Below are 20,580 nucleotides of genomic sequence, written 5' to 3' on the forward strand. Positions count from 1 at the left end.
TAGATGGCATTGCTCTGGCCTCTAGCACTACCGTAAGAAACCTCGGAGTGATATTTGATCAAGATTTGTCTTTTAATTCTCATTTAAAACAAACCTCACGGACTGCATTTTTTCATCTGCGTAATATTGCGAAAATTAGGTCTATCCTGACCCGAAAAGATGCAGAAAAATTGGTCCACGCTTTTGTTACCTCAAGGCTGGATTACTGTAACTCTCTATTATCAGGTAGCTCTAGTAAGACCTTAAAAACTCTCCAGCTAATTCAGAATGCAGCAGCACGTGTACTAACAGGAACTAAGAAACGAGATCATATTTCTCCTGTTTTAGCTTCTCTGCACTGGCTCCCTGTAAAATCCAGAATTGAATTTAAAATCCTACTGTTAACTTATAAAGCTCTAAATGGTCAAGCTCCGTCATATCTTAGAGAGCTCATAGTGCCATATTATCCCACCAGAACACTGCGCTCTGAGAACGCAGGGTTACTCGTGGTCCCTAAAGTCTCCAAAAGCAGATCAGGAGCCAGAGCCTTCAGCTATCAGGCTCCTCTCCTGTGGAATCATCTTCCTGTTACAGTCCGGGAGGCAGACACCGTCTCCACATTTAAGACTAGACTTAAGACTTTCCTCTTTGATAAAGCTTATAGTTAGGGCTGGCTCAGGCTTGTCCTGTACCAGCCCCTAGTTAGGCTGACTTAGGCCTAGTCTGCCGGAGGACCCCCCTATAATACACCGGGCACCTTCTCTCTCTCTCCTTCTCTCTCTCTCTCTCTCTCTCTCGTATTCTATTACTGCATCTTGCTAACCCGGCCATTCTGGATGTCACTAACTCGGCTTCTTCTCCGGAGCCTTTGTGCTCCACTGTCTCTCAGATTAACTCATATCACAGCGGTGCCTGGACAGCGTGACGTGTGTGGTTGTGCTGCTGCCGTGGTCCTGCCAGATGCCTCCTGCTGCTGCTGCCATCATTAGTCATTAGTCATACTTCTACTGTTATTATACACATATGACTATTGTCACACATGTATACTGCCAGATATGAATACATACTTTCAACATATTGTACCACAGTAGCCAGAACTATAACTATAATATTATTACTTTCATTAATGTTGTTGTAAGCTACTGTCATTATCTGCATCTCTCTCTCGCTCTCTCTCTCTCTCTCTCTCTGTCTCATTGTGTCATGTGGATTACTGTTAATTTATCATGTTGATCTGTTCTGTACGACATCTATTGCACATCTGTCCGTCCTGGAAGAGGGATCCCTCCTCAGTTGCTCTTCCTGAGGTTTCTACCGTTTTTTCCCCGTTAAAGGGTTTTTTGGGGAGTTTTTCCTGATCAGCTGTGAGGGTCATAAGGACAGAGGGATGTCGTATGCTGTAAAGCCCTGTGAGGCAAATTGTGATTTGTGATACTGGGCTTTATAAATAAAATTGATTGATTGATTGATGGAGGTGGATGATGGGGGTGGCTGATGGAGGTTCCCTGTGAGGTAAAGCCGTGATAATGTTCTAAATATTAGGAACTCTCAGGCTGATATGGATTTATTTTTATTTTTTTGGAGGTTAAAATCAAACAGGAAGTGACAATGCTGTTTGATTTAACATACGTGATGTGAAGACTTTCCCTCCAGATGTTACTAAAAATAAACTTTATACGTCACGTCTGAAAACGACGACAGAAATCATCACATTGATGATGTCACACTTTTCCTACCAGGAGCTGATTGGTGGTGTTGGTGTGATGTCACGGTGGGTCGGTCTGGACAATAGGGCCTCCCGACAACAGCCTGACAGACAGAACCCAGGGCTCTAATGACGACTACACACAGACCAATGATCAATGATCCAATCAGTGATCAAAAGTGTGTGTATGTGTGTGTGTGTGTGTGTCTGTTGCTAGGTGACCTCAGTCAGTCCACACTGAGCTGTAACCTGATAGGCCGACACCAGCAGCCAATAGAAACATGAGAGCAGCTCCACTTTCTATTGGCCGATCAAGTTACAGGTCAGAGTACTGAAACTGTGACACATGTTGTTACTGATCAGTTACTGATCAGGTATTGTTCAGTAATTGATCAGGTATTGATTGATCAACTCTGTCAAGTCGTAGTTGGTTCAAAAGTTTAGAGCAACATTTCTAACACACAGTGTGTGTGTGTGTGTGTGTGTGTGTGTGTGTGTGCGCGTGCGGGCGTGTGTGTGTGCGCTGTCGGTTCAGTGAGGCTGAATTATTGATGATGTCACAGTGTCCGTCTCCCTGTGAGGACGACGAGCAGCAAACAGAAAAGAAGGAAGGAGACACAGGACAACCACAGAAGAATAGACGAAAGAAGAACAGAAGAGGAGAGAATAAACAACAAACAGAGAAAACAACAGAAGGAGAAAAGACAAACTGAAGGAAGAGAAGAAGAGACAGACAGGAGGAAATGAAACAAAAAAAGACGACAGGGGAGAAGGTGTAAACAACAACAATAACAACAAACAAGAGGAGGAAATGATGTGAAGAGACAGGACAAGTCCAGGTCAGTTCTTGTTTCCTTTAACAGTCTGGTGTCAGTCTGGTGTTAGCCTGGTGTCAGTCTGGTGTTAGCCTGGTGTCAGTCTGGTGTTAGCCTGGTGTCAGTCTGGTGTCAGTCTGGTGTTAGCCTGGTGTCAGTCTGGTGTTAGCCTGGTGTCAGTCTGGTGTTAGCCTGGTGTCAGTCTGGTGTCAGACTGGTGTTAGTCTGGTGTCAGACTGGTGTCAGTTTGGTGTCAGTCTGGTGTTAGCCTGGTGTCAGTCTGGTGTCAGACTGGTGTCAGTCTGGTGTCAGTCTGGTGTTAGCCTGGTGTCAGCCTGGTGTCAGTCTGGTGTTAGCCTGGTGTCAGTCTGGTGTTAGCCTGTTGTCAGTCTGGTGTTAGCCTGGTGTCAGTCTGGTGTCAGACTGGTGTTAGTCTGGTGTCAGACTGGTGTCAGTTTGGTGTCAGTCTGGTGTTAGCCTGGTGTCAGTCTGGTGTCAGACTGGTGTCAGTCTGGTGTCAGTCTGGTGTTAGTCTGGTGTCAGTCTGGTGTTAGCCTGGTGTCAGTCTGGTGTCAGACTGGTGTTAGTCTGGTGTCAGACTGGTGTCAGTTTGGTCTCAGTCTGGTCCCAGTCTGGTCCCAGTCTGGTCTCAGTCTGGTGTTAGCCTGTTGTCAGTCTGGTGTTAGCCTGGTGTCAGTCTGGTGTCAGACTGGTGTTAGTCTGGTGTCAGTCTGGTGTCAGACTGGTGTTAGTCTGGTGTCAGACTGGTGTCAGTTTGGTGTCAGTCTGGTGTTAGCCTGGTGTCAGTCTGGTGTCAGACTGGTGTTAGTCTGGTGTCAGACTGGTGTCAGTTTGGTCTCAGTCTGGTCCCAGTCTGGTCCCAGTCTGGTCTCAGTCTGGTCTCAGCCTGGTCTCAGTCGGGTCTCAATCTGGTCTCAGTCTGGTCCCAGTCTGGTGTTAGCCTGGTGTCAGTCTGGTGTCAGACTGGTGTCAGTCTGGTGTCAGTTTGGTCTCAGTCTGGTCCCAGTCTGGTCTCAGTCTGGTCTCAGCCTGGTCTCAGTCGGGTCTCAATCTGGTCTCAGTCTGGTGTCAGTCTAGTGTTAGCCGCCTGGTCTCAGTCTGGTGTCAGTCTGGTGTTAGCCGCCTGGTCTCAGTCTGGTGTCAGTCTGGTCCTAGTCTTTTATCAGCCTGGTGTCAGTCTGGTGTCAGCCTGGTCTCAGTCTGGTGTCAGTCTGGTGTCAGTCTGGTCCTAGTCTTTTCTCAGCCTGGCGTCAGCCTGGTGTCAGTCTGGTATGAGTCTGGTCTCAGTCTGGTCCCAGTTGGGTCTAAGTCTGGTCTCAGTCTGGTCACAGTCTGGTCTCAATCTGGTCTCAGTCTGGTGTTAGCCTGGTCTCAATCTGGTCTCAGTCTGGTCTCAGTCTGGTCCCACTCTGGTGTCAGTCTGGTCCCAGTCTGGTCCCACTCTGGTGTCAGTCTGGTCTCAGTCTGGCCCCACTCTGGTGTCAGTCTGGTCTCAGTCTGGTCCCAGTCTGATCTCAGTCTGGTCTCAGTCTGGTCCCAGTCTGGTCCCAGTCTGATCTCAGTCTGGTCTCAGTCTGGTGTCAGTCTGGTCCCAGTCTGATCTCAGTCTGGTCTCAGTCTGGTCTCAGTCTGGTCCCACTCTGGTGTCAGTCTAGTCCCAGTCTGGTCCCAGTCTGGGCTCGGTCTGGTCTCAGTCTGGTCCCACTCTGGTGTCAGTCTGGTCCCAGTCTGGTCCCACTCTGGTGTCAGTCTGATCTCAGTCTGGTCCTAGTCTTTTATCAGCCTGGTGTCAGTCTGGTGTCAGTCTGGTCACAGTCTGGTCTCAGTCTGGGCTCAGTCTGGTCCCAATCTGGTCACAGTCTGGTCTCAGTCTGGTCTCAGTCTGGTCCCAATCTGGTGTCAGTCTGGTCTCAGTCTGGTCCCACTCTGGTGTCAGTCTGGTCTCAGTCTGGTCACAGTCTGGTCTCAGTCTGGTCTCAGCCTGGTCCCAGTCTGGTCCCAGTCTGGGCTCAGTCTGGTCTCAGTCTGGTGTCAGTCTGGTCACAGTCTGGTGTCAGTCTGGTGTCAGTCTGGTGTCAGCCTGGTGTCAGCCTGGTCTCAGTCTGGTCACAGTCTGGTGTCAGTCTGGTCTCAGTCTGGTGTCAGCCTGGTGTCAGCCTGGTCTCAGTCTGGTGTCAGCCTGGTCTCAGTCTGGTCACAGTCTGGTGTCAGTCTGGTCTCAGTCTGGTGTCAGTCTGGTGTCAGTCTGGTGTCAGCCTGGTGTCAGCCTGGTCCCAGTCTGGGCTCAGTCTGGTCTCAGTCTGGTGTCAGTCTGGTCTCAGTCTGGTCACAGTCTGGTGTCAGTCTGGTCTCAGTCTGGTGTCAGTCTGGTGTCAGCCTGGTGTCAGCCTGGTCTCAGTCTGGTCCTAGTCTTTTCTCAGCTTGGTGCCAGTCTGGTGTCAGCCTGGTCTCAGTCAATTTCAATTCAATTCAATTTTATTTATAAAGCCCAATATCACAAATCACAATTTGCCTCACAGGGCTTTACAGCATACGACATCCCTCTGTCCTTATGACCCTCACAGCTGATCAGGAAAAACTCCCCAAAAAAACCCTTTAACGGGGAAAAAAAACGGTAGAAACCTCAGGAAGAAAGTAATAATATTATAGTTATAGTTCTGGCTACTGCGGTACAATATGTTGAAAGTATGTATTAATATCTGGCAGTATACAGCATACAGTGTGACAATAGTCATATGTGTATAATAACAGTAGAAGTATGACTAATGACTAATGATGGCAGCAGCAGCAGCAGGAGGCATCTGGCAGGACCACGGCAGCAGCACAACCACACACGTCACGCTGTCCAGGCACCGCTGTGATATGAGTTAATCTGAGAGACAGTGGAGCACAAAGGCTCCGGAGAAGAAGCCGAGTTAGTGACATGCAGAATGGCCGAGTTAGCAAGATGCAGTAATAGGATACGAGAGAGAGAGAGAGAGAGAGAGAGAGAGAGAGAGAGAGAGAAGGAGAGAGAGAGAAGGAGAGAAGGTGCCCGGTGTATTATAGGGGGGTCCTCCGGCAGACTAGGCCTAAGTCAGCCTAACTAGGGGCTGGTACAGGGCAAGCCTGAGCCAGCCCTAACTATAAGCTTTATCAAAGAGGAAAGTCTTAAGTCTAGTCTTAAATGTGGAGACGGTGTCTGCCTCCCGGACCGTAACAGGAAGATGATTCCACAGGAGAGGAGCCTGATAGCTGAAGGCTCTGGCTCCTGATCTACTTTTGGAGACTTTAGGGACCACGAGTAACCCTGCGTTCTCAGAGCGCAGTGTTCTGGTGGGATAATATGGCACTATGAGCTCTCTAAGATATGACGGAGCTTGACCATTTAGAGCTTTATAAGTTAACACTAGGATTTTAAATTCAATTCTGGATTTTACAGGGAGCCAGTGCAGAGAAGCTAAAACAGGAGAAATATGATCTCGTTTCTCAGTTCCTGTTAGTACACGTGCTGCTGCATTCTGAATTAGCTGGAGAGTTTTTAAGGACTTACTAGAGCTACCTGATAATAGAGAGTTACAGTAATCCAGCCTTGAGGTAACAAAAGCGTGGACCATTTTTTCTGCATCTTTTCGGGTCAGGATAGGCCTAATTTTCGCAATATTACGCAGATGAAAAAATGCAGTCTGTGAGGTTTGTTTTAAATGAGAATTAAAAGACAAATCTTGATCAAATATTACTCCGAGGTTTCTTACGGTAGTGCTAGAGGCCAGAGCAATGCCATCTAGAGAAACTATGTCATCAGATAAAGAGTCTCTGAGTTGTTTGGGGCCAAGAACAATAACTTCAGTTTTGTCTGAATTTAACATCAGGAAATTGGTGCTCATCCAAGTTTTTATGTCTTTAAGGCAGTTATGAAGTTTAGTTAATTGATTACTTTCTTCTGGCTTCATCGATAAATACAACTGAGTATCATCTGCATAACAATGGAAATTTATAGAGTGATTTCTAATGATGTTACCTAAAGGAAGCATATATAGAGTAAAAAGGATTGGTCCGAGCACAGAACCTTGCGGAACTCCAAAACAAACTTTAGTACGTGAGGATAATTCATTATGAACGTGAACAAACTGAAAACGATCAGATAAATAAGATTTAAACCAGCTCAGTGCAGAACCTTTTAGGCCAATTAAGTGATCCAGTCTCTGCAGTAGAATTTGATGGTCAATTGTGTCAAACGCTGCACTAAGATCTAATAAAACAAGTACAGAGACAAGTCCTTTGTCTGAAGCAATGAGAAGGTCATTTGTAATTTTAACTAGAGCTGTCTCAGTGCTATGATGCACTCTAAATCCTGACTGAAATTCCTCAAATAAATTATTATCCTGGAGAAAATCACACAGCTGGTCTGCGACTACTTTCTCAAGGATCTTTGACATAAAGGGAAGATTAGATATTGGTCTATAGTTGGCTAACACCTCTGGATCCAGGGTGGGCTTTTTTAGTAGAGGTTTAATTACAGCTACCTTAAAAGACTGTGGTACATAGCCTGTTAATAAGGATATATTGATCATATCTAATATATGAGTGTTAACTAAAGGAAAGACCTCCTTAAGTAGCCTGGTTGGGATGGGGTCTAAGAGACACGTTGATGATTTAGATGAAGAAATCACTGCGGTCAATTCTTGAAGAGAAATTGGGGAGAAGCAATCTAAATATATATTAGGTCTTACAGCTGTGTTTGAGGTTAGATAGGTACTATCTGAGGGCAGGAGGTCATGAATTTTGCCTCTAATAGTTAGAATTTTGTCATTAAAAAAGCTCATAAAATCATTACTGCTAAGGGCTAAAGGAATACAAAGCTCTGACTCTCAGTCAGCCTGGCTACAGTGCTGAAAAGAAACCTGTGGTTGTTCTTATTGTCTTCTATTAATGCTGAGTAATAGTTTGCTCTGGCATTGCGGAGGCCCCTCTTATAAGTTTTGAGACTGTCTGTCCAGATTAAACGAGATTCTTCCAGTTTGGTTAATCGCCAATTCCTTTCAAATTTTCGCGATATTTGTTTTAACTTATGGGTTTGAGAGTTATACCAAGGGTCCTCCGGGAGGTTGGGTTACGGTCCTCAGTCCGGTGTCAGTCTGGTGCCAGTCTGGTCCTAGTCTTTTCTCAGCCTGGTGTCAGCCTGGTCTCAGTCTGGTCCTAGTCTGGTGTCAGCCTGGTCTCAGTCTGGTCCTAGTCTTTTCTCAGCCTGGTGTCAGTCTGGTCTCAGTCTGGTCCTAGTCTTTTCTCAGCCTGGTGTCAGTCTGGTGTCAGTCTGGTCCTAGTCTTTTCTCAGCCTGGTGTCAGCCTGGTCTCAGTCTGGTGTCAGTCTGGTCTCAGTCTGGTCCTAGTCTTTTCTCAGCCCGGTGTCAGTCTGGTGTCAGTCTGGTCTCAGTCTGGTCCTAGTCTTTTCTCAGCCTGGTGTCAGTCTGGTCTCAGTCTGGTCCTAGTCTTTTCTCAGCCTGGTGTCAGTCTGGTCTCAGTCTGGTCCTAGTCTGGTGTCAGTCTGGTCTCAGTCTGGTCCTAGTCTTTTCTCAGCCTGGTGTCAGCCTGGTCTCAGTCTGGTCCTAGTCTGGTGTCAGTCTGGTCTCAGTCTGGTCCTAGTCTTTTCTCAGCCTGGTGTCAGTCTGGTGTCAGTCTGGTCCTAGTCTTTTCTCAGCCTGGTGTCAGCCTGGTCTCAGTCTGGTGTCAGTCTGGTCTCAGTCTGGTCCTAGTCTTTTCTCAGCCTGGTGTCAGTCTGGTCTCAGTCTGGTCCTAGTCTTTTCTCAGCCTGGTGTCAGTCTGGTCTCAGTCTGGTCCTAGTCTTTTCTCAGCCTGGCGTCAGTCTGGTCTCAGTCTGGTCCTAGTCTTTTCTCAGTCTGGTGTCAGCCTGGTCTCAGTCTGGTCCTAGTCTTTTCTCAGCCTGGTGTCAGTCTGGTGTCAGTCTGGTGCCAGTCTGGTGTCAGCCTGGTCCTAGTCTGGTGTCAGTCTGGTTTCAGTCTGGTCCTAGTCTTTTCTCAGCCTGGTGTCAGTCTGGTGTCAGTCTGGTGCCAGTCTGGTTTCAGTCTGGTCGTAGTCTTTTCTCAGTCTGGTGTCAGTCTGGTGCCAGTCTGGTGTCAGTCTGGTTTCAGTCTGGTCCTAGTCTTTTCTCAGCCTGGTGTCAGCCTGGTCTCAGTCTGGTCGTAGTCTTTTCTCAGTCTGGTGTCAGTCTGGTGCCAGTCTGGTGTCAGTCTGGTTTCAGTCTGGTGTCAGTCTGGTGTCAGTCTGGTCGTAGTCTTTTCTCAGTCTGGTGTCAGTCTGGTGCCAGTCTGGTGTCAGTCTGGTTTCAGTCTGGTGTCAGTCTGGTTTCAGTCTGGTCCTAGTCTTTTCTCAGCCTGGTGTCAGTCTGGTGTCAGTCTGGTGCCAGTCTGGTTTCAGTCTGGTCGTAGTCTTTTCTCAGTCTGGTGTCAGTCTGGTGCCAGTCTGGTGTCAGTCTGGTTTCAGTCTGGTGCCAGTCTGGTGTCAGTCTAGTCCTAGTCTTTTCTCAGCCTGGTGTCAGCCTGGTCTCAGTCTGGTCGTAGTCTTTTCTCAGTCTGGTGTCAGTCTGGTGCCAGTCTGGTGTCAGTCTGGTCTCAGTCTGGTCTCAGTCTGGTGTCAGTCTGGTGTCAGTCTGGTCTCAGCCTGGTGTCAGCCTGGTGTCAGTCTAGTCCCCGTTGAATTGAGGTCTTAAATGTTCCTCTGATGAATTTTTTTTCTCAGAACAAAATGGCTGACGACAGAAAAGTAGAAGAAGAAGGCGAAGAAGAAGAAGAAGAAGAAGAGGAGGTGACCTGTCAGCCCCTCCCCCCTCCTCCTCCCGCTGTTGCCGTAGAGACGATGATGTCACCGCGGAGGCAGGACCTGGTGTGCATTGTGTGCTTCGGCAGTTATGACCTGGTGACGCGGTTGCCGCGGCGACTGCATTGTGGCCACGCCTTCTGCCAGGCATGTCTGAAGAGACTGGACACGGTCATTAATGAACAGGTGACTGATGACATCATCAACACTCACCTGGAATCAGTGCAGAGGATTACCTGACCACCCCCCGACAAAAGCTCATTAGTCCCTCCCCCTACTGATAGCACATATAACGAAAGTTTAAGTCCAGTTTAATGGTAGAATATTACGACCTCTGCCACCGCCACCATGTTTGTTGTTGTGTGAAGGGTTTCACTCTGCCCTTTGGTGTCACCTGTGACAGGAGCTCAGTGATGTGTTTGGGTACCAGGACCTGTCAGGCTTTAAACTCAGAGAGAACAATACCTGACTGGTAACCAGCGCAGGGACACCAGAACAGGTGTGATGAGGTTGAGCAGCGGCGTTCTGTACCAGCTGCAGGTGAGATCAGGAGGACTGGTTTATACCCACATGCAGAACATCACAGTGATCTGAACACACTCATGACGGTGTTCAGGTCCTGAACTCATAGGATCAGTGTCAGTCTCTAAGCTAGAAAAATCAACCTCTCACTACAGAGTTCATTTGTTTGTCAAATTTAAAGCTGAATCACAGAGGACATCTGGACATGAAGGTTAGGTGCCAGGGGCCCCAGGTCGTTCGCTGTACCAAATAAGACCGCTTCTGTCTTACTGTCATTTAGCAGGAGACAGTTTATTGCCTCCAATATTTCACATGATGGAGGCAGTGGAGGACAGACCTGACTGTGTCATTGCTCTTGCCACCTGGTTCTAACGGGAGGTAAAGCTGAGTATTATTGTCATAAGAACAGCAGGAGATATCGTATCACTGGAAGATGAAGCCTGAAGGGAGCAAGTGAAGACCAACAGGAGGGGTCCCAGGGTGGAGTCTTGAGGTACACCACAGGTGGTGGGAGCAGAGGATGGAAACATGTCCAGATTTGACAAGGAAAGATTTATGTAAGGTAGCTGCAACCCTGGATACCGACCTGGCGCTTGAGATGGCTCAGGAGAACAGAGAGGGCGACTGTATCACAGCTGAGCTGAGGTCTACTAGAGTTAACACATTCACCAGAGTCGAGGGATCACTGGGTAGTTAGAGGAGAGCTGACTCTGTGACGAGTCCAGAAGCCTAACAGACATGTTTCCATGTTTGCCATTATGTAAAGGACAGTAGGTGAGGAAAGACAATCTTCTCCCTGACTTCTGATAAAAACAGCAGCTTAGAAATACATTGCATTTGTTTTAAAATAGTTACATCAAGGTTTTGGCTTTTTAATGACGGGATGTACGGCCGCAGAACCAAACCGTTAGCTTGATACTGTTAGGATGAGTGACACAATAGGACCTATAGTACCGAACACTTACTGGGGACAGGCATGTGGGACGGCCGTCCTGGGGACAGGTAGACTGTTTAGTATGTGAGACTATGGGCTCTAGTTTCGCAGACCGGGCGAGGCGGAGGCGCAGCGCACCTGCGCTTTGCCAACTGGGTGTGGCCAGGCGGATTTTGCAAGTTTGGCACACTGTGCGCGCTGGTGCAGCTACTCCTCTTTCCCACCTCCATCCCTCCTACCTGCGCAAGTCAGACAGAGGGAGGACAGAAGGTGTGGAGTGGGTTTTACACACATCACACCAATCAAATGAGCCCCCCTCCTCGCCCTTAAATGCGCCACGCGAAGTTTGCAGCTGTGTTAACCAAATCAGGTTAGGTTTCCATTACGCGTGCCAAATGTGCCAAACAGTGCCAATCCCCTTTGATCTGACATCAGATGTGACAGGACAGTCGATGTAGAGATACATTTATGTGCTGATTGCAGATAGTTGCATTGAATAGTGTTTTTTTGGGTATTTATTGCATCGTTAATGTGCCTGATATTCTGGAAACCTGCCTGTAAGGTTTTGGTGACGTGTGCGCACTGTCCGCCGGTCAGCCAAACTTTGGCTTACACCGGCTGTGCTCCGCCTGCGCTGACAGTAGACCTGGTTTCAGCTGGCGAGCTTTTAGCGCACCTTCGGCGAAGCCTTTTGGCACGAAACTGTCACTGCGCCAAGCTGCATCTGTCGACACCTCCCCCTGCTGCGCCGCCACACCCATCTCAGCGCACCTCAGTCTGCCAAACTACCAAACTGAGCGCGCCTCGGGTTGTGCTGCTCGAAACTAGCTCTGCGCGGGGTTCGCCACCCTGCGCAGTGCAGGGAAACTAGAGCCCTATGTCTTTTATTTGACTGATGGACAAACTTAATGAGGACTGAAGGACAAGGAGGAACCACAGACAGATCATAGACAGGAAGTAAAACAGCAGATCGAATTTTCTCAGTTTAACTTAAAGAGTCATCAGTTATCAGTGACAAAGCAGGAGGGTGACGGATTCATAGATTCAGAAGCCCTCGCTGCTTTAACAAAGTGCTGGTAGTTTAACAAAGTGCTGGTAGTTTAATGAAGTGCTGGTAGTTTAAACTGAGTGCTGACAGTTTAACGAAGTGCTGGTAGTTTAACGAAGTGCTGATAGCTTAACGAAGTGCTGGTAGTTTAACGAAGTGCTGATAGCTTAACGAAGTGCTGATAGTTTAATGAAGTGCTGGTAGTTTAACAAATGAAGTGCTGATAGTTTAATGAAGTGCTGGTAGTTTAACAAATTAAGTGCTGATAGTTTAATGAAGTGCTGGTAGTTTAACGAAGTGCTGATAGCTTAACGAAGTGCTGATAGTTTAACGAAGTGCTGATAGTTTAATTAAGTGCTGATAGTTTAATGAAGTGCTGATAGTTTAACAAATTAAGTGCTGATAGTTTAATGAAGTGCTGGTAGTTTAACGAAGTGCTGATAGTTTAATGAAGTGCTGGTAGTTTAACGAAGTGCTGATAGCTTAACGAAGTGCTGATAGTTTAACGAAGTGCTGATAGTTTAATTAAGTGCTGATAGTTTAATGAAGTGCTGATAGTTAAATGAAGTGCTGATAGTTTAATGAAGTGCTGGTAGTTAAACAAATGAAGTGCTGATAGTTTAATGAAGTGCTGGTAGTTAAACAAATGAAGTGCTGATAGTTTAATGAAGTGCTGGTAGTTAAACAAATGAAGTGCTGATAGTTTAATGAAGTGCTGATAGTTAAATGAAGTGCTGATAGTTTAATGAAGTGCTGATAGTTAAATGAAGTGCTGATAGTTTAATGAAGTGCTGGTAGTTAAATGAAGTGCTGATAGTTTAATGAAGTGCTGGTAGTTAAACAAATGAAGTGCTGATGGTTTAATGAAGTGCTGGTAGTTAAACAAATGAAGTGCTGATAGTTTAATGAAGTGCTGGTAGTTAAACAAATGAAGTGCTGATAGTTTAATGAAGTGCTGATGGTTTAATGAAGTGCTGGTAGTTTAACAAATTAAGTGCTGGTAGTTTAATGAAGTGCTGGTAGTTAAACAAATGAAGTGCTGATGGTTTAATGAAGTGCTGGCAGTTAATGAAGTGAACAGACAGACCAGGAGTAAAACCATGTGTCGGGCCAGAAACAAAGTTCAAAGTCCACAATAGAAACTCAGTTGCTCTGACATCTGTACAGAGGTCAACATGAAGAAAAGAAAACATCATAAATTACGATGCACAGATTTAACATACATAACAAAAACTACAAGCCCCGCCCTGCGGTTGTATGACTTCACCCTGCTGATGTATGGCTCCGCCCATCAGCCCGCCCTACAGCTATATGTCTCCGCCCTGCTGCTGTATGACTGCCTTGCTGCTGTATAGAGTGCTGAAGTCACACACCTTCCGGTGAAGCTCATGGGACCTTAGATCGGACAAAATATGAATGGCAGTGAATGAGGACAGAAATGTTATCTTTTGGTCCTGTTTGAGTTGTGACATGAAATCCAAATATGTCGTTAATGAATTTAAAACATAAATTTTAAGGTCAAGAAAGTCATACTTTGTGGTAAAACTGTTGAGATATAAGCTTTTGAAAAAAAAAATGTAATTAGAAAAACTACACAGGAGGAGGTCGCGTATGTGACGCCATAGCTTTCGCTCACTTCCTGCAGCTTGGAGTGACTGCAACCTGGCACAAAACACACAGACATCTTCAATCGTAAATTGATTAATCATAAAACAGTGGAATTTCAGCGGGGAGGCCAAGCTGCAGGAAGTGAGCAAAAGCTATGACGTCACATACGCGACCTCCTCCTGTGTACTCTTGAGTCTTTCTAATTAAAAAGCTTATATCTCAACAGTTTTACCACAAAGTATGACTTTCTTGACCTTAAAATTTATGTTTTAAATTCATTAACAACATATTTAGATTTCATGTCGCAACTCAAATGGGAACAAAAGATAATATTGCTCTCCCTATTCACTGCCATTCATATCTTTTCATGAGCTCTACCGGAAGGGGCGTGACTTCGGCACTCTATGAATCCGCCCTGCGGCTGTAAGACTTCACCCTGCTGATGTATGGCTCCGCCCACCAGTCCGCCCTGCGGCTATATGACTGCCCTGCTATTGTTGCTGTAGGAGACTTTAACCATTGTGATCTTCGGAAAAGTATCCCCAAATACCATCAGTTTATCAAGCTCCGCACCAGGGAAACAACATCCATAACATAAATGTTACAGCAACATCAGAAATGCTTATACTGCTGTTTCCAAGCCACATTTTGGGAAAAGTGATCACCTTGTCATCCTGCTACAGCCCACCTACACCAAGAGACTCAAAGCAGACCCAGTCAAAGTCAGGACTGTAAATATGTGGACGGATGATGCACTGGCAGAACTGCAAGGCTGCCTGGATGCTACAGACATGAGCATTTTTAAGGAGGCCACGGACAATATTCATGAGTATGCAGACACTGAGCAGTTATATTGACTGGTGCACCTCCATATGCATCCCCTCCCGGACTATCCGTGTATATCCCAACCAGAAACCCTTGTTCAACACGGATAAATGCAATAAGATCAGGAACCAGTGTGCAGCCTTCAAGTCAGGAGATATCGGGCAGTACAGGCAGGCTCGATATGAGCTCCAGAGAACCATCAAGGCTGCCAAGAGAACATAGACCCAAAGACTTGAAAGCTGCTACAGGGAAAACAACACAAGGAGCATGTGCAACCCAGAGGAGACCCCACTCCAGGTGACACACTCCCAGGTGCTCAGGGCTCTGAGGCAGGTAAACCCCCGCAAAGCTCTGGGGCCAGACCGGGTGGCACCGAGGGTTCTGAGGGTATGTGCAGAACAGCTGGCAGAGGTATACACAGACATTTTTAATTCATCTCTCTCACAGGAAACAGTTCCCCGCATCTTTAAATCCTCTGTTATTGTGCCTGTTCCCAAAAAAGCGAACATTTCTATAATGAATGACTTCAGACTTGTGGCACTCACATCTGTCACCATGAAGTGTCTGGAGAAGCTGTTCTTACAACACATCAACTCTGTGGTTCCAAACACAACGGACCCTCTTCAGTTTGCCTACTGCTCAAACAGATCAGTAGAGGACGCAATGGCCCTGGCATTTCACAACATCCTGCAACATCTGGAAGGTGCCAAGACATATTCACAGCTCCTATTACTGGATAACATCTCCGCCTTGAACACGATCAGGCCGATGAAGCTCACGGTGAAGCTAGCAGACCTAGGAATACCAACACCCACCTGCAACTGGATCCTGGACTTCCTCACAGACAGACTACAGGTGGTGAGGATGGGAAAAAGGTCTCTGCAGCGCTCACAGTGAGCACAGGAACCCCCCAGGGCTGCTGTCTCAGCCCTAAACTCTTCTCACTATACACATGACTGTGCCTCCACTCAGGACAACAACACTATTATTAAGTATGCAGAAGACACGAACATCCTTGGCCTCATCAGACGGGGGGACGAGTCATCATACAGAGACCTGGTTCACAACATCACTGTCTACGGGGAGGACAACAATCTTGTACTCAACGTCGACAAAACAAAAGAACTCATCATAGACTTCAGGAGATGAGCCCCCCCTCTGCAGCCTCTCACCATCAAGGAACCGTGGTGGAGCGAACTGACAGCTACAAGTTCTTAGGCCTGCACATCACAGAGAGCCTCAGCTGGGCCAAACACACTGTAACCACAGTGAGAAAAGCTCAGCAGAGGCTGCACTTCATCAGGGTGCTAAAGAAAGCCGGACTTAGACGCTAGCCCCTCACCCAAGCATACAGAGGACTTGTGGAGAGCATCCTCACCTCCGCCATCACAGTGTGGTACGGTAACACCAGCCTGGCTGAGAGGAAGTCCATGCAACGGGTCATCAGAGCTGCAGAGAGGATTATTGGCTGCGGTCTCCCTTCTATGGAAACAATATACACACAGCGGTGCCGGAGGAAAGCGCAGAGCTTTCCTTTTATTTATTCACTGTATTATTACTATTATTTATTTGCTTTTGGTACTTGTTTGTTGTGTGATTTACTTTGTTTTCTTTATTGACCTTTGTGTCTTTTGTTTTTAACTGGTGCTTGGAGAAACGCACAAGAATTCCAGTGTACCTGTACTGTGATGTACTTGTGCAAATGGCAATAAAACTCTATTCTATTCTATTCTATTCTATTCTATTCTATTCTATTCTATTCTATTCAGAAGTACAGAGAGTTGTTGACTAGAGATGATACGCCGTCTCATGGTGGTCACTTCCTGTCGACGTTACAGATCAGAAGCACAGAGAGTCATTGACTAGAGATGATACGCCGTCTCATGGTGGTCACTTCCTGTCAACGATCAGAAGCACAGAGAGTCATTGACTAGAGATGATACGCCGTCTCATGGCGGTCACTTCCTGTCAACATTACAGATCAGAAGCATAGAAAGTTGTTGACTAAAGATGATACGCCGTCTCATGGTGGTCACTTCCTGTCAACATTACAGATCAGAAGCACAGAGAGTCATTGACTAGAGATGATATGCCGTCTCATGGCGGTCACTTCCTGTCAACGTTACAGATCAGAAGCACAGAGAGTCGTTGACTAGAGATGATACGCCGTCTCATGGCGGTCACTTCCTGTCAACGTTACAGATCAGAAGCACAGAGAGTCATTGACTAGAGATGATATGCCGTCTCATGGCGGTCACTTCCTGTCAACGTTACAGATCAGATGCATAGAAAGTTGTTGACTAGAGATGATACGCCGTCTCATGGTGGTCACTTCCTGTCAACGTTACAGATCAGAAGCACAGAGAGTCGTTGACTAGAGATGATACGCCGTCTCATGGTGGTCACTTCCTGTCAACATTACAGATCAGAAGCATAGAAAGTTGTTGACTAAAGATGATACGCCGTCTCATGGTGGTCACTTCCTGTCAACATTACAGATCAGAAGCACAGAGAGTCATTGACTAGAGATGATATGCCGTCTCATGGCAGTCACTTCCTGTCAACGTTACAGATCAGAAGCACAGAGAGTCATTGACTAGAGATGATATGCCGTCTCATGGCAGTCACTTCCTGTCAACGTTACAGATCAGATGCATAGAAAGTTGTTGACTAGAGATGATACGCCGTCTCACGGTGGTCACTTCCTGTCAACGTTACAGATCAGAAGCACAGAGAGTTGTTGACTAGAGATGATATGCCGTCTCACGGTGGTCACTTCCTGTCGACGTTACAGATCAGAAGCACAGAGAGTTGTTGACTAGAGATGATATGCCGTCTCACGGCGGTCACTTCCTGTCAACGTTACAGATCAGAAGCACAGAGAGTTGTTGACTAGAGATGATATGCCGTCTCACGGTGGTCACTTCCTGTCGACGTTACAGATCAGAAGCACAGAGAGTTGTTGACTAGAGATGATATGCCGTCTCACGGCGGTCACTTCCTGTCAACGTTACAGATCAGAAGCACAGAGAGTCGTTGACTAGAGATGATATGCCGTCTCACGGCGGTCACTTCCTGTCAACGTTACAGATCAGAAGCACAGAGAGTCGTTGACTAGAGATGATATGCCGTCTCACGGCGGTCACTTCCTGTCAGCGTGACAGATCAGAAGCACAGAGAGTCGTTGACTAGAGATGATACACTGTCTCATCATAAGGTCACTTCCTGTCAACATGCAGCTCAGACAAAATCAAAGTCACAGTGACTTCTGACCTTTCCCCACCAAACTCTGATCAGTTCATGAGTCCACGCGAACGTATGTGCCAAATCTGAAGAAAATTCCCTGAAGGTGTTTTAGAGATGTTGTGTTCACAAGAATGAGACAGACGGACAGACAGGTTAGGGACGGACATGATGCCTCTGTTGACGACTGTCACTCGCCTGGAGGGATAAAATATAAGAACTGTGTCTTTTAATAATAAAAAGTAAAATATTGGTATTTTGAGTCACATCATTTCCAATGTCCCGACCATCTGTCTATGACATCACAGAGGACACAGTGTGAGGACAGGGACGTTTGACACAGTTGTCTTTGTTTGAATCAAAGGGAGAATAAATAACTAACTTCCTGTCGACCAACTACAACTCCCATGAGTCCAAGAGATGTGAGATGTGACTGACTGTCCCCCATCTCTCCTCCAGGTGTGGATCCCATGTCCCCAGTGTCGACAAAACACGCCACGGCCCCGAGGAGGAGCAGCAGGTCTGGACCTGGACTTGGCGTCCTTCCTGGGAGTGAAGGCCCAGCAGACCTGCACCTCCTCCTGCTCCCTGTCCTCTTGGAGCTCCGGCCGCAGGCAGGGGGCGCCAGCTGTGGACGCCACCCCAGATGGTAAACTGTGGCTGGGGAAGGAGGTGACTGATGACAGCTGGTCACACGGAGGTCTGGCTGAGCCACGCTTTCACAGCTATGGCAGCTGCTGCCCGCCACCGTCCTACTGGCTGTGCTGCTGGTTCTGCTGCCCAGGGCGGGGCTAGGACGGACCAATGAGAGCGCTGACATCAGTTGTCTGTTTGTGTTTTCTGCTCTGTGAGATTTAAATAAACATGAACATGTTTCTGAGCGTCACTTGTCGTTTCTAACCGTCCCACCAACGTGAGTGTGTTCATTTATAACCACAGGAGGCGACAAACGTTAGTAAATGGTAAACAGGTTAGTAAATGGGGGGAAACAGCATGGAGGCAGGGGAAATGTTGCTAAATGCCGTAGTAACAAAGTTACAGATGTGGAACAATGTTTGGCAGACAGACGCTGCACGGCACAGAGAGGCAGAATCATCATGAACTACACACTGATTACTGTTAGATAAACAGGAGACTGATTACACAGGAAGGTTAGGGTGAGGAGGTGATGGGGTGGTTGCCTAGCAACAATAATAAGGTGCAGCAGTGCGGCACCTCCTGTGTGATCGGAGCCTCAGTGCGGTTGAGTTGCGCACGCTGAAACAACCGGACTGAGACCTTCTTGAAGAGGTGGTCTCAGTCCGGTTCAAACGAGCTCTGGTGCGGTTGGTTTGTGGTGAGAAGGTGTTCCGACCTGGATCTTAACCAACTGCAGTCACATGACACATTGTTTGGGTTAAACATGAGCATGTTACAGTGCTGGAGGATTATTAATGTGTGCCTGAGGCTCCGCTCACACAGCAAGTGTTTTACAGGTTAAAAAAAGGAAGCGCTGCACTGCCTTTTTTTTTTTTTAAATTTAATCCCGCCAGTAAAAAAACACTTGCTGCACCTTGTTATTGTTGCCAGGTAACCAGCCCATCACCTCCTCACCCTAACCTTCCTGTGTGATCAGTCTACAGTTTGTGTATCCTGCAGTGATCAGTGTGTAGCTGCTGCCATGTTGAGGCAGAGGGTGCTGTCTGTAGCTCTGGTTGAGGGTGAGAGGCTGTCAGCAGATAAACAGAGATCTGTGTGGGTACATGAGACCCTAAAAAAGAGGCTGGATCATGGGGAGTACCACCAGTTGGTCCAGGAGCTTCTCCTCCATCATGGACGTTTACAGTACTGCACTTATCTGCTGTTTTCTATTCAGATGGTGCTAACTGTGCTTTGTAAAGTCGTATAGCTCTGGGTATCCAGCAACCACTACTACCAGTTTCTCCTCCATTGTTTACCAGCTGTAAACTTGTTGTCATGACCACCACAGAAGCCCCGCCTCTCAAATCATCCCATTGGACAATGGGGGAAAAAAGTGGCGATGACGTGGGGCGCTCCTCTATCCTGAGTTGAAGTTTTAGCAACTCGAGGAATTCAGACGGCAGGCGCCTAGAGAGCAGAAACACAAGGTGCGTCCCAACAACAGTGAGCAAAAAGCTTCATTCTGATTTAAAACAAAATGGCGCCTCGAGCTGCTGAGTCACTTCCTGTGTGACCAGGACCTTAATCTGCACATTCATCACCCAACACATAAACACATTGTTTTCTAGTTGGAGCGGCGCCTCGATGAGCAGCGCTAACATCAACCTGCATAGTTGGTCCTCCAGTGTGACATCAGAAAGTGTCACATTTCTTCTTCTTCTATGGTTTGTTTACTTCCTGGATTCTGACCATCAGGAGCAGTGTTAGTCAGTGGTGTGGGGGCGTAACGATGTCTGAAGCATGTTTTCACTTTGTGATGACGAGTTACTGACGCGTTTAAAATCAAACATCCGACAGGTCCTGAAGCCATGCTGTAAAGAATAATTAAATCAGATCAAAAATCAATCAATCAATCATCAATTTTATTTATAAAGCCCAATATCAACTTCATGATAATAATTTATTTGAGGAATTTCAGTCAGGATTTAGAGTGCATGATAGCACTAAGACAGCACTAGTTAAAATTACAAATGACCTTCTGATTGCTTCAGACAAAGGACTCGTCTCTGTACTTGTTTTATTAGATCTTAGTGCAGCGTTTGACACTATTGACCATCAAATTCTACTGCAGAGACTGGATCACTTAATTGGCCTAAAAGGTTCTGCACTGAGCTGGTTTAAATGTTATTTATCTGATCGTTTTCAATTTGTTGACGTTCATAATGAATTATCCTCACGTACTAAAGTTTGTTTTGGAGTTCCACAAGGTTCTGTGCCCGGACCAATCCTATTTACTCTATATATGCTTCCTTTAGGTAACATCATTAGAAATCACTCTATAAATTTCCATTGTTATGCGGATGATACTAAGTTGTATTTATCTATGAAGCCGGAAGAAAGTAATCAATTAACTAAACTCCATAACTGCCTTAAAATCCTACTGTTA

The 20,580-nt window shown here is 46.7% G+C and overlaps 1 protein-coding gene across 2 annotated transcripts; it reads left to right on the forward strand.

Moving 5' to 3' along the window:
* The first annotated feature begins 2,219 nt into the window (after positions 1-2,219).
* On the forward strand, positions 2,220-18,308 carry rnf224 (ring finger protein 224). 2 transcript variants are annotated; one of them, XM_049604911.1, is made up of 3 exons: positions 2,220-2,523; positions 9,256-9,519; positions 17,973-18,308. In XM_049604911.1, the coding sequence occupies exons 2-3, from the start codon at positions 9,262-9,264 to the stop codon at positions 18,306-18,308; spliced, it is 594 nt and encodes a 197-aa protein (XP_049460868.1). In that variant the 5' UTR covers positions 2,220-2,523; positions 9,256-9,261. The 2 variants fall into 2 exon arrangements, with proteins under 2 accessions (XP_049460868.1, XP_049460867.1); XM_049604910.1 differs by lacking the exon at positions 2,220-2,523 and having other exon boundaries at positions 9,204-9,519.
* Positions 18,309-20,580: the final 2,272 nt, after the last annotated feature.

The sequence above is a fragment of the Epinephelus fuscoguttatus genome, linkage group LG18 (genome assembly GCF_011397635.1).
Source record: "Epinephelus fuscoguttatus linkage group LG18, E.fuscoguttatus.final_Chr_v1".
NCBI classification, from domain to species: domain Eukaryota; kingdom Metazoa; phylum Chordata; class Actinopteri; order Perciformes; family Serranidae; genus Epinephelus; species Epinephelus fuscoguttatus.

Excerpts from the sequence above, each read along its gene's own strand:
- rnf224 (XM_049604910.1), top strand. The coding sequence starts at position 9,238 with ATGAATTTTTTTTCTCAGAACAAAATGGCTGACGACAGAAAAGTAGAA. Across the intron at positions 9,520-17,972 it reads ACACGGTCATTAATGAACAG|GTGTGGATCCCATGTCCCCA; the intron begins GTGACTGATGAC and ends TCTCTCCTCCAG.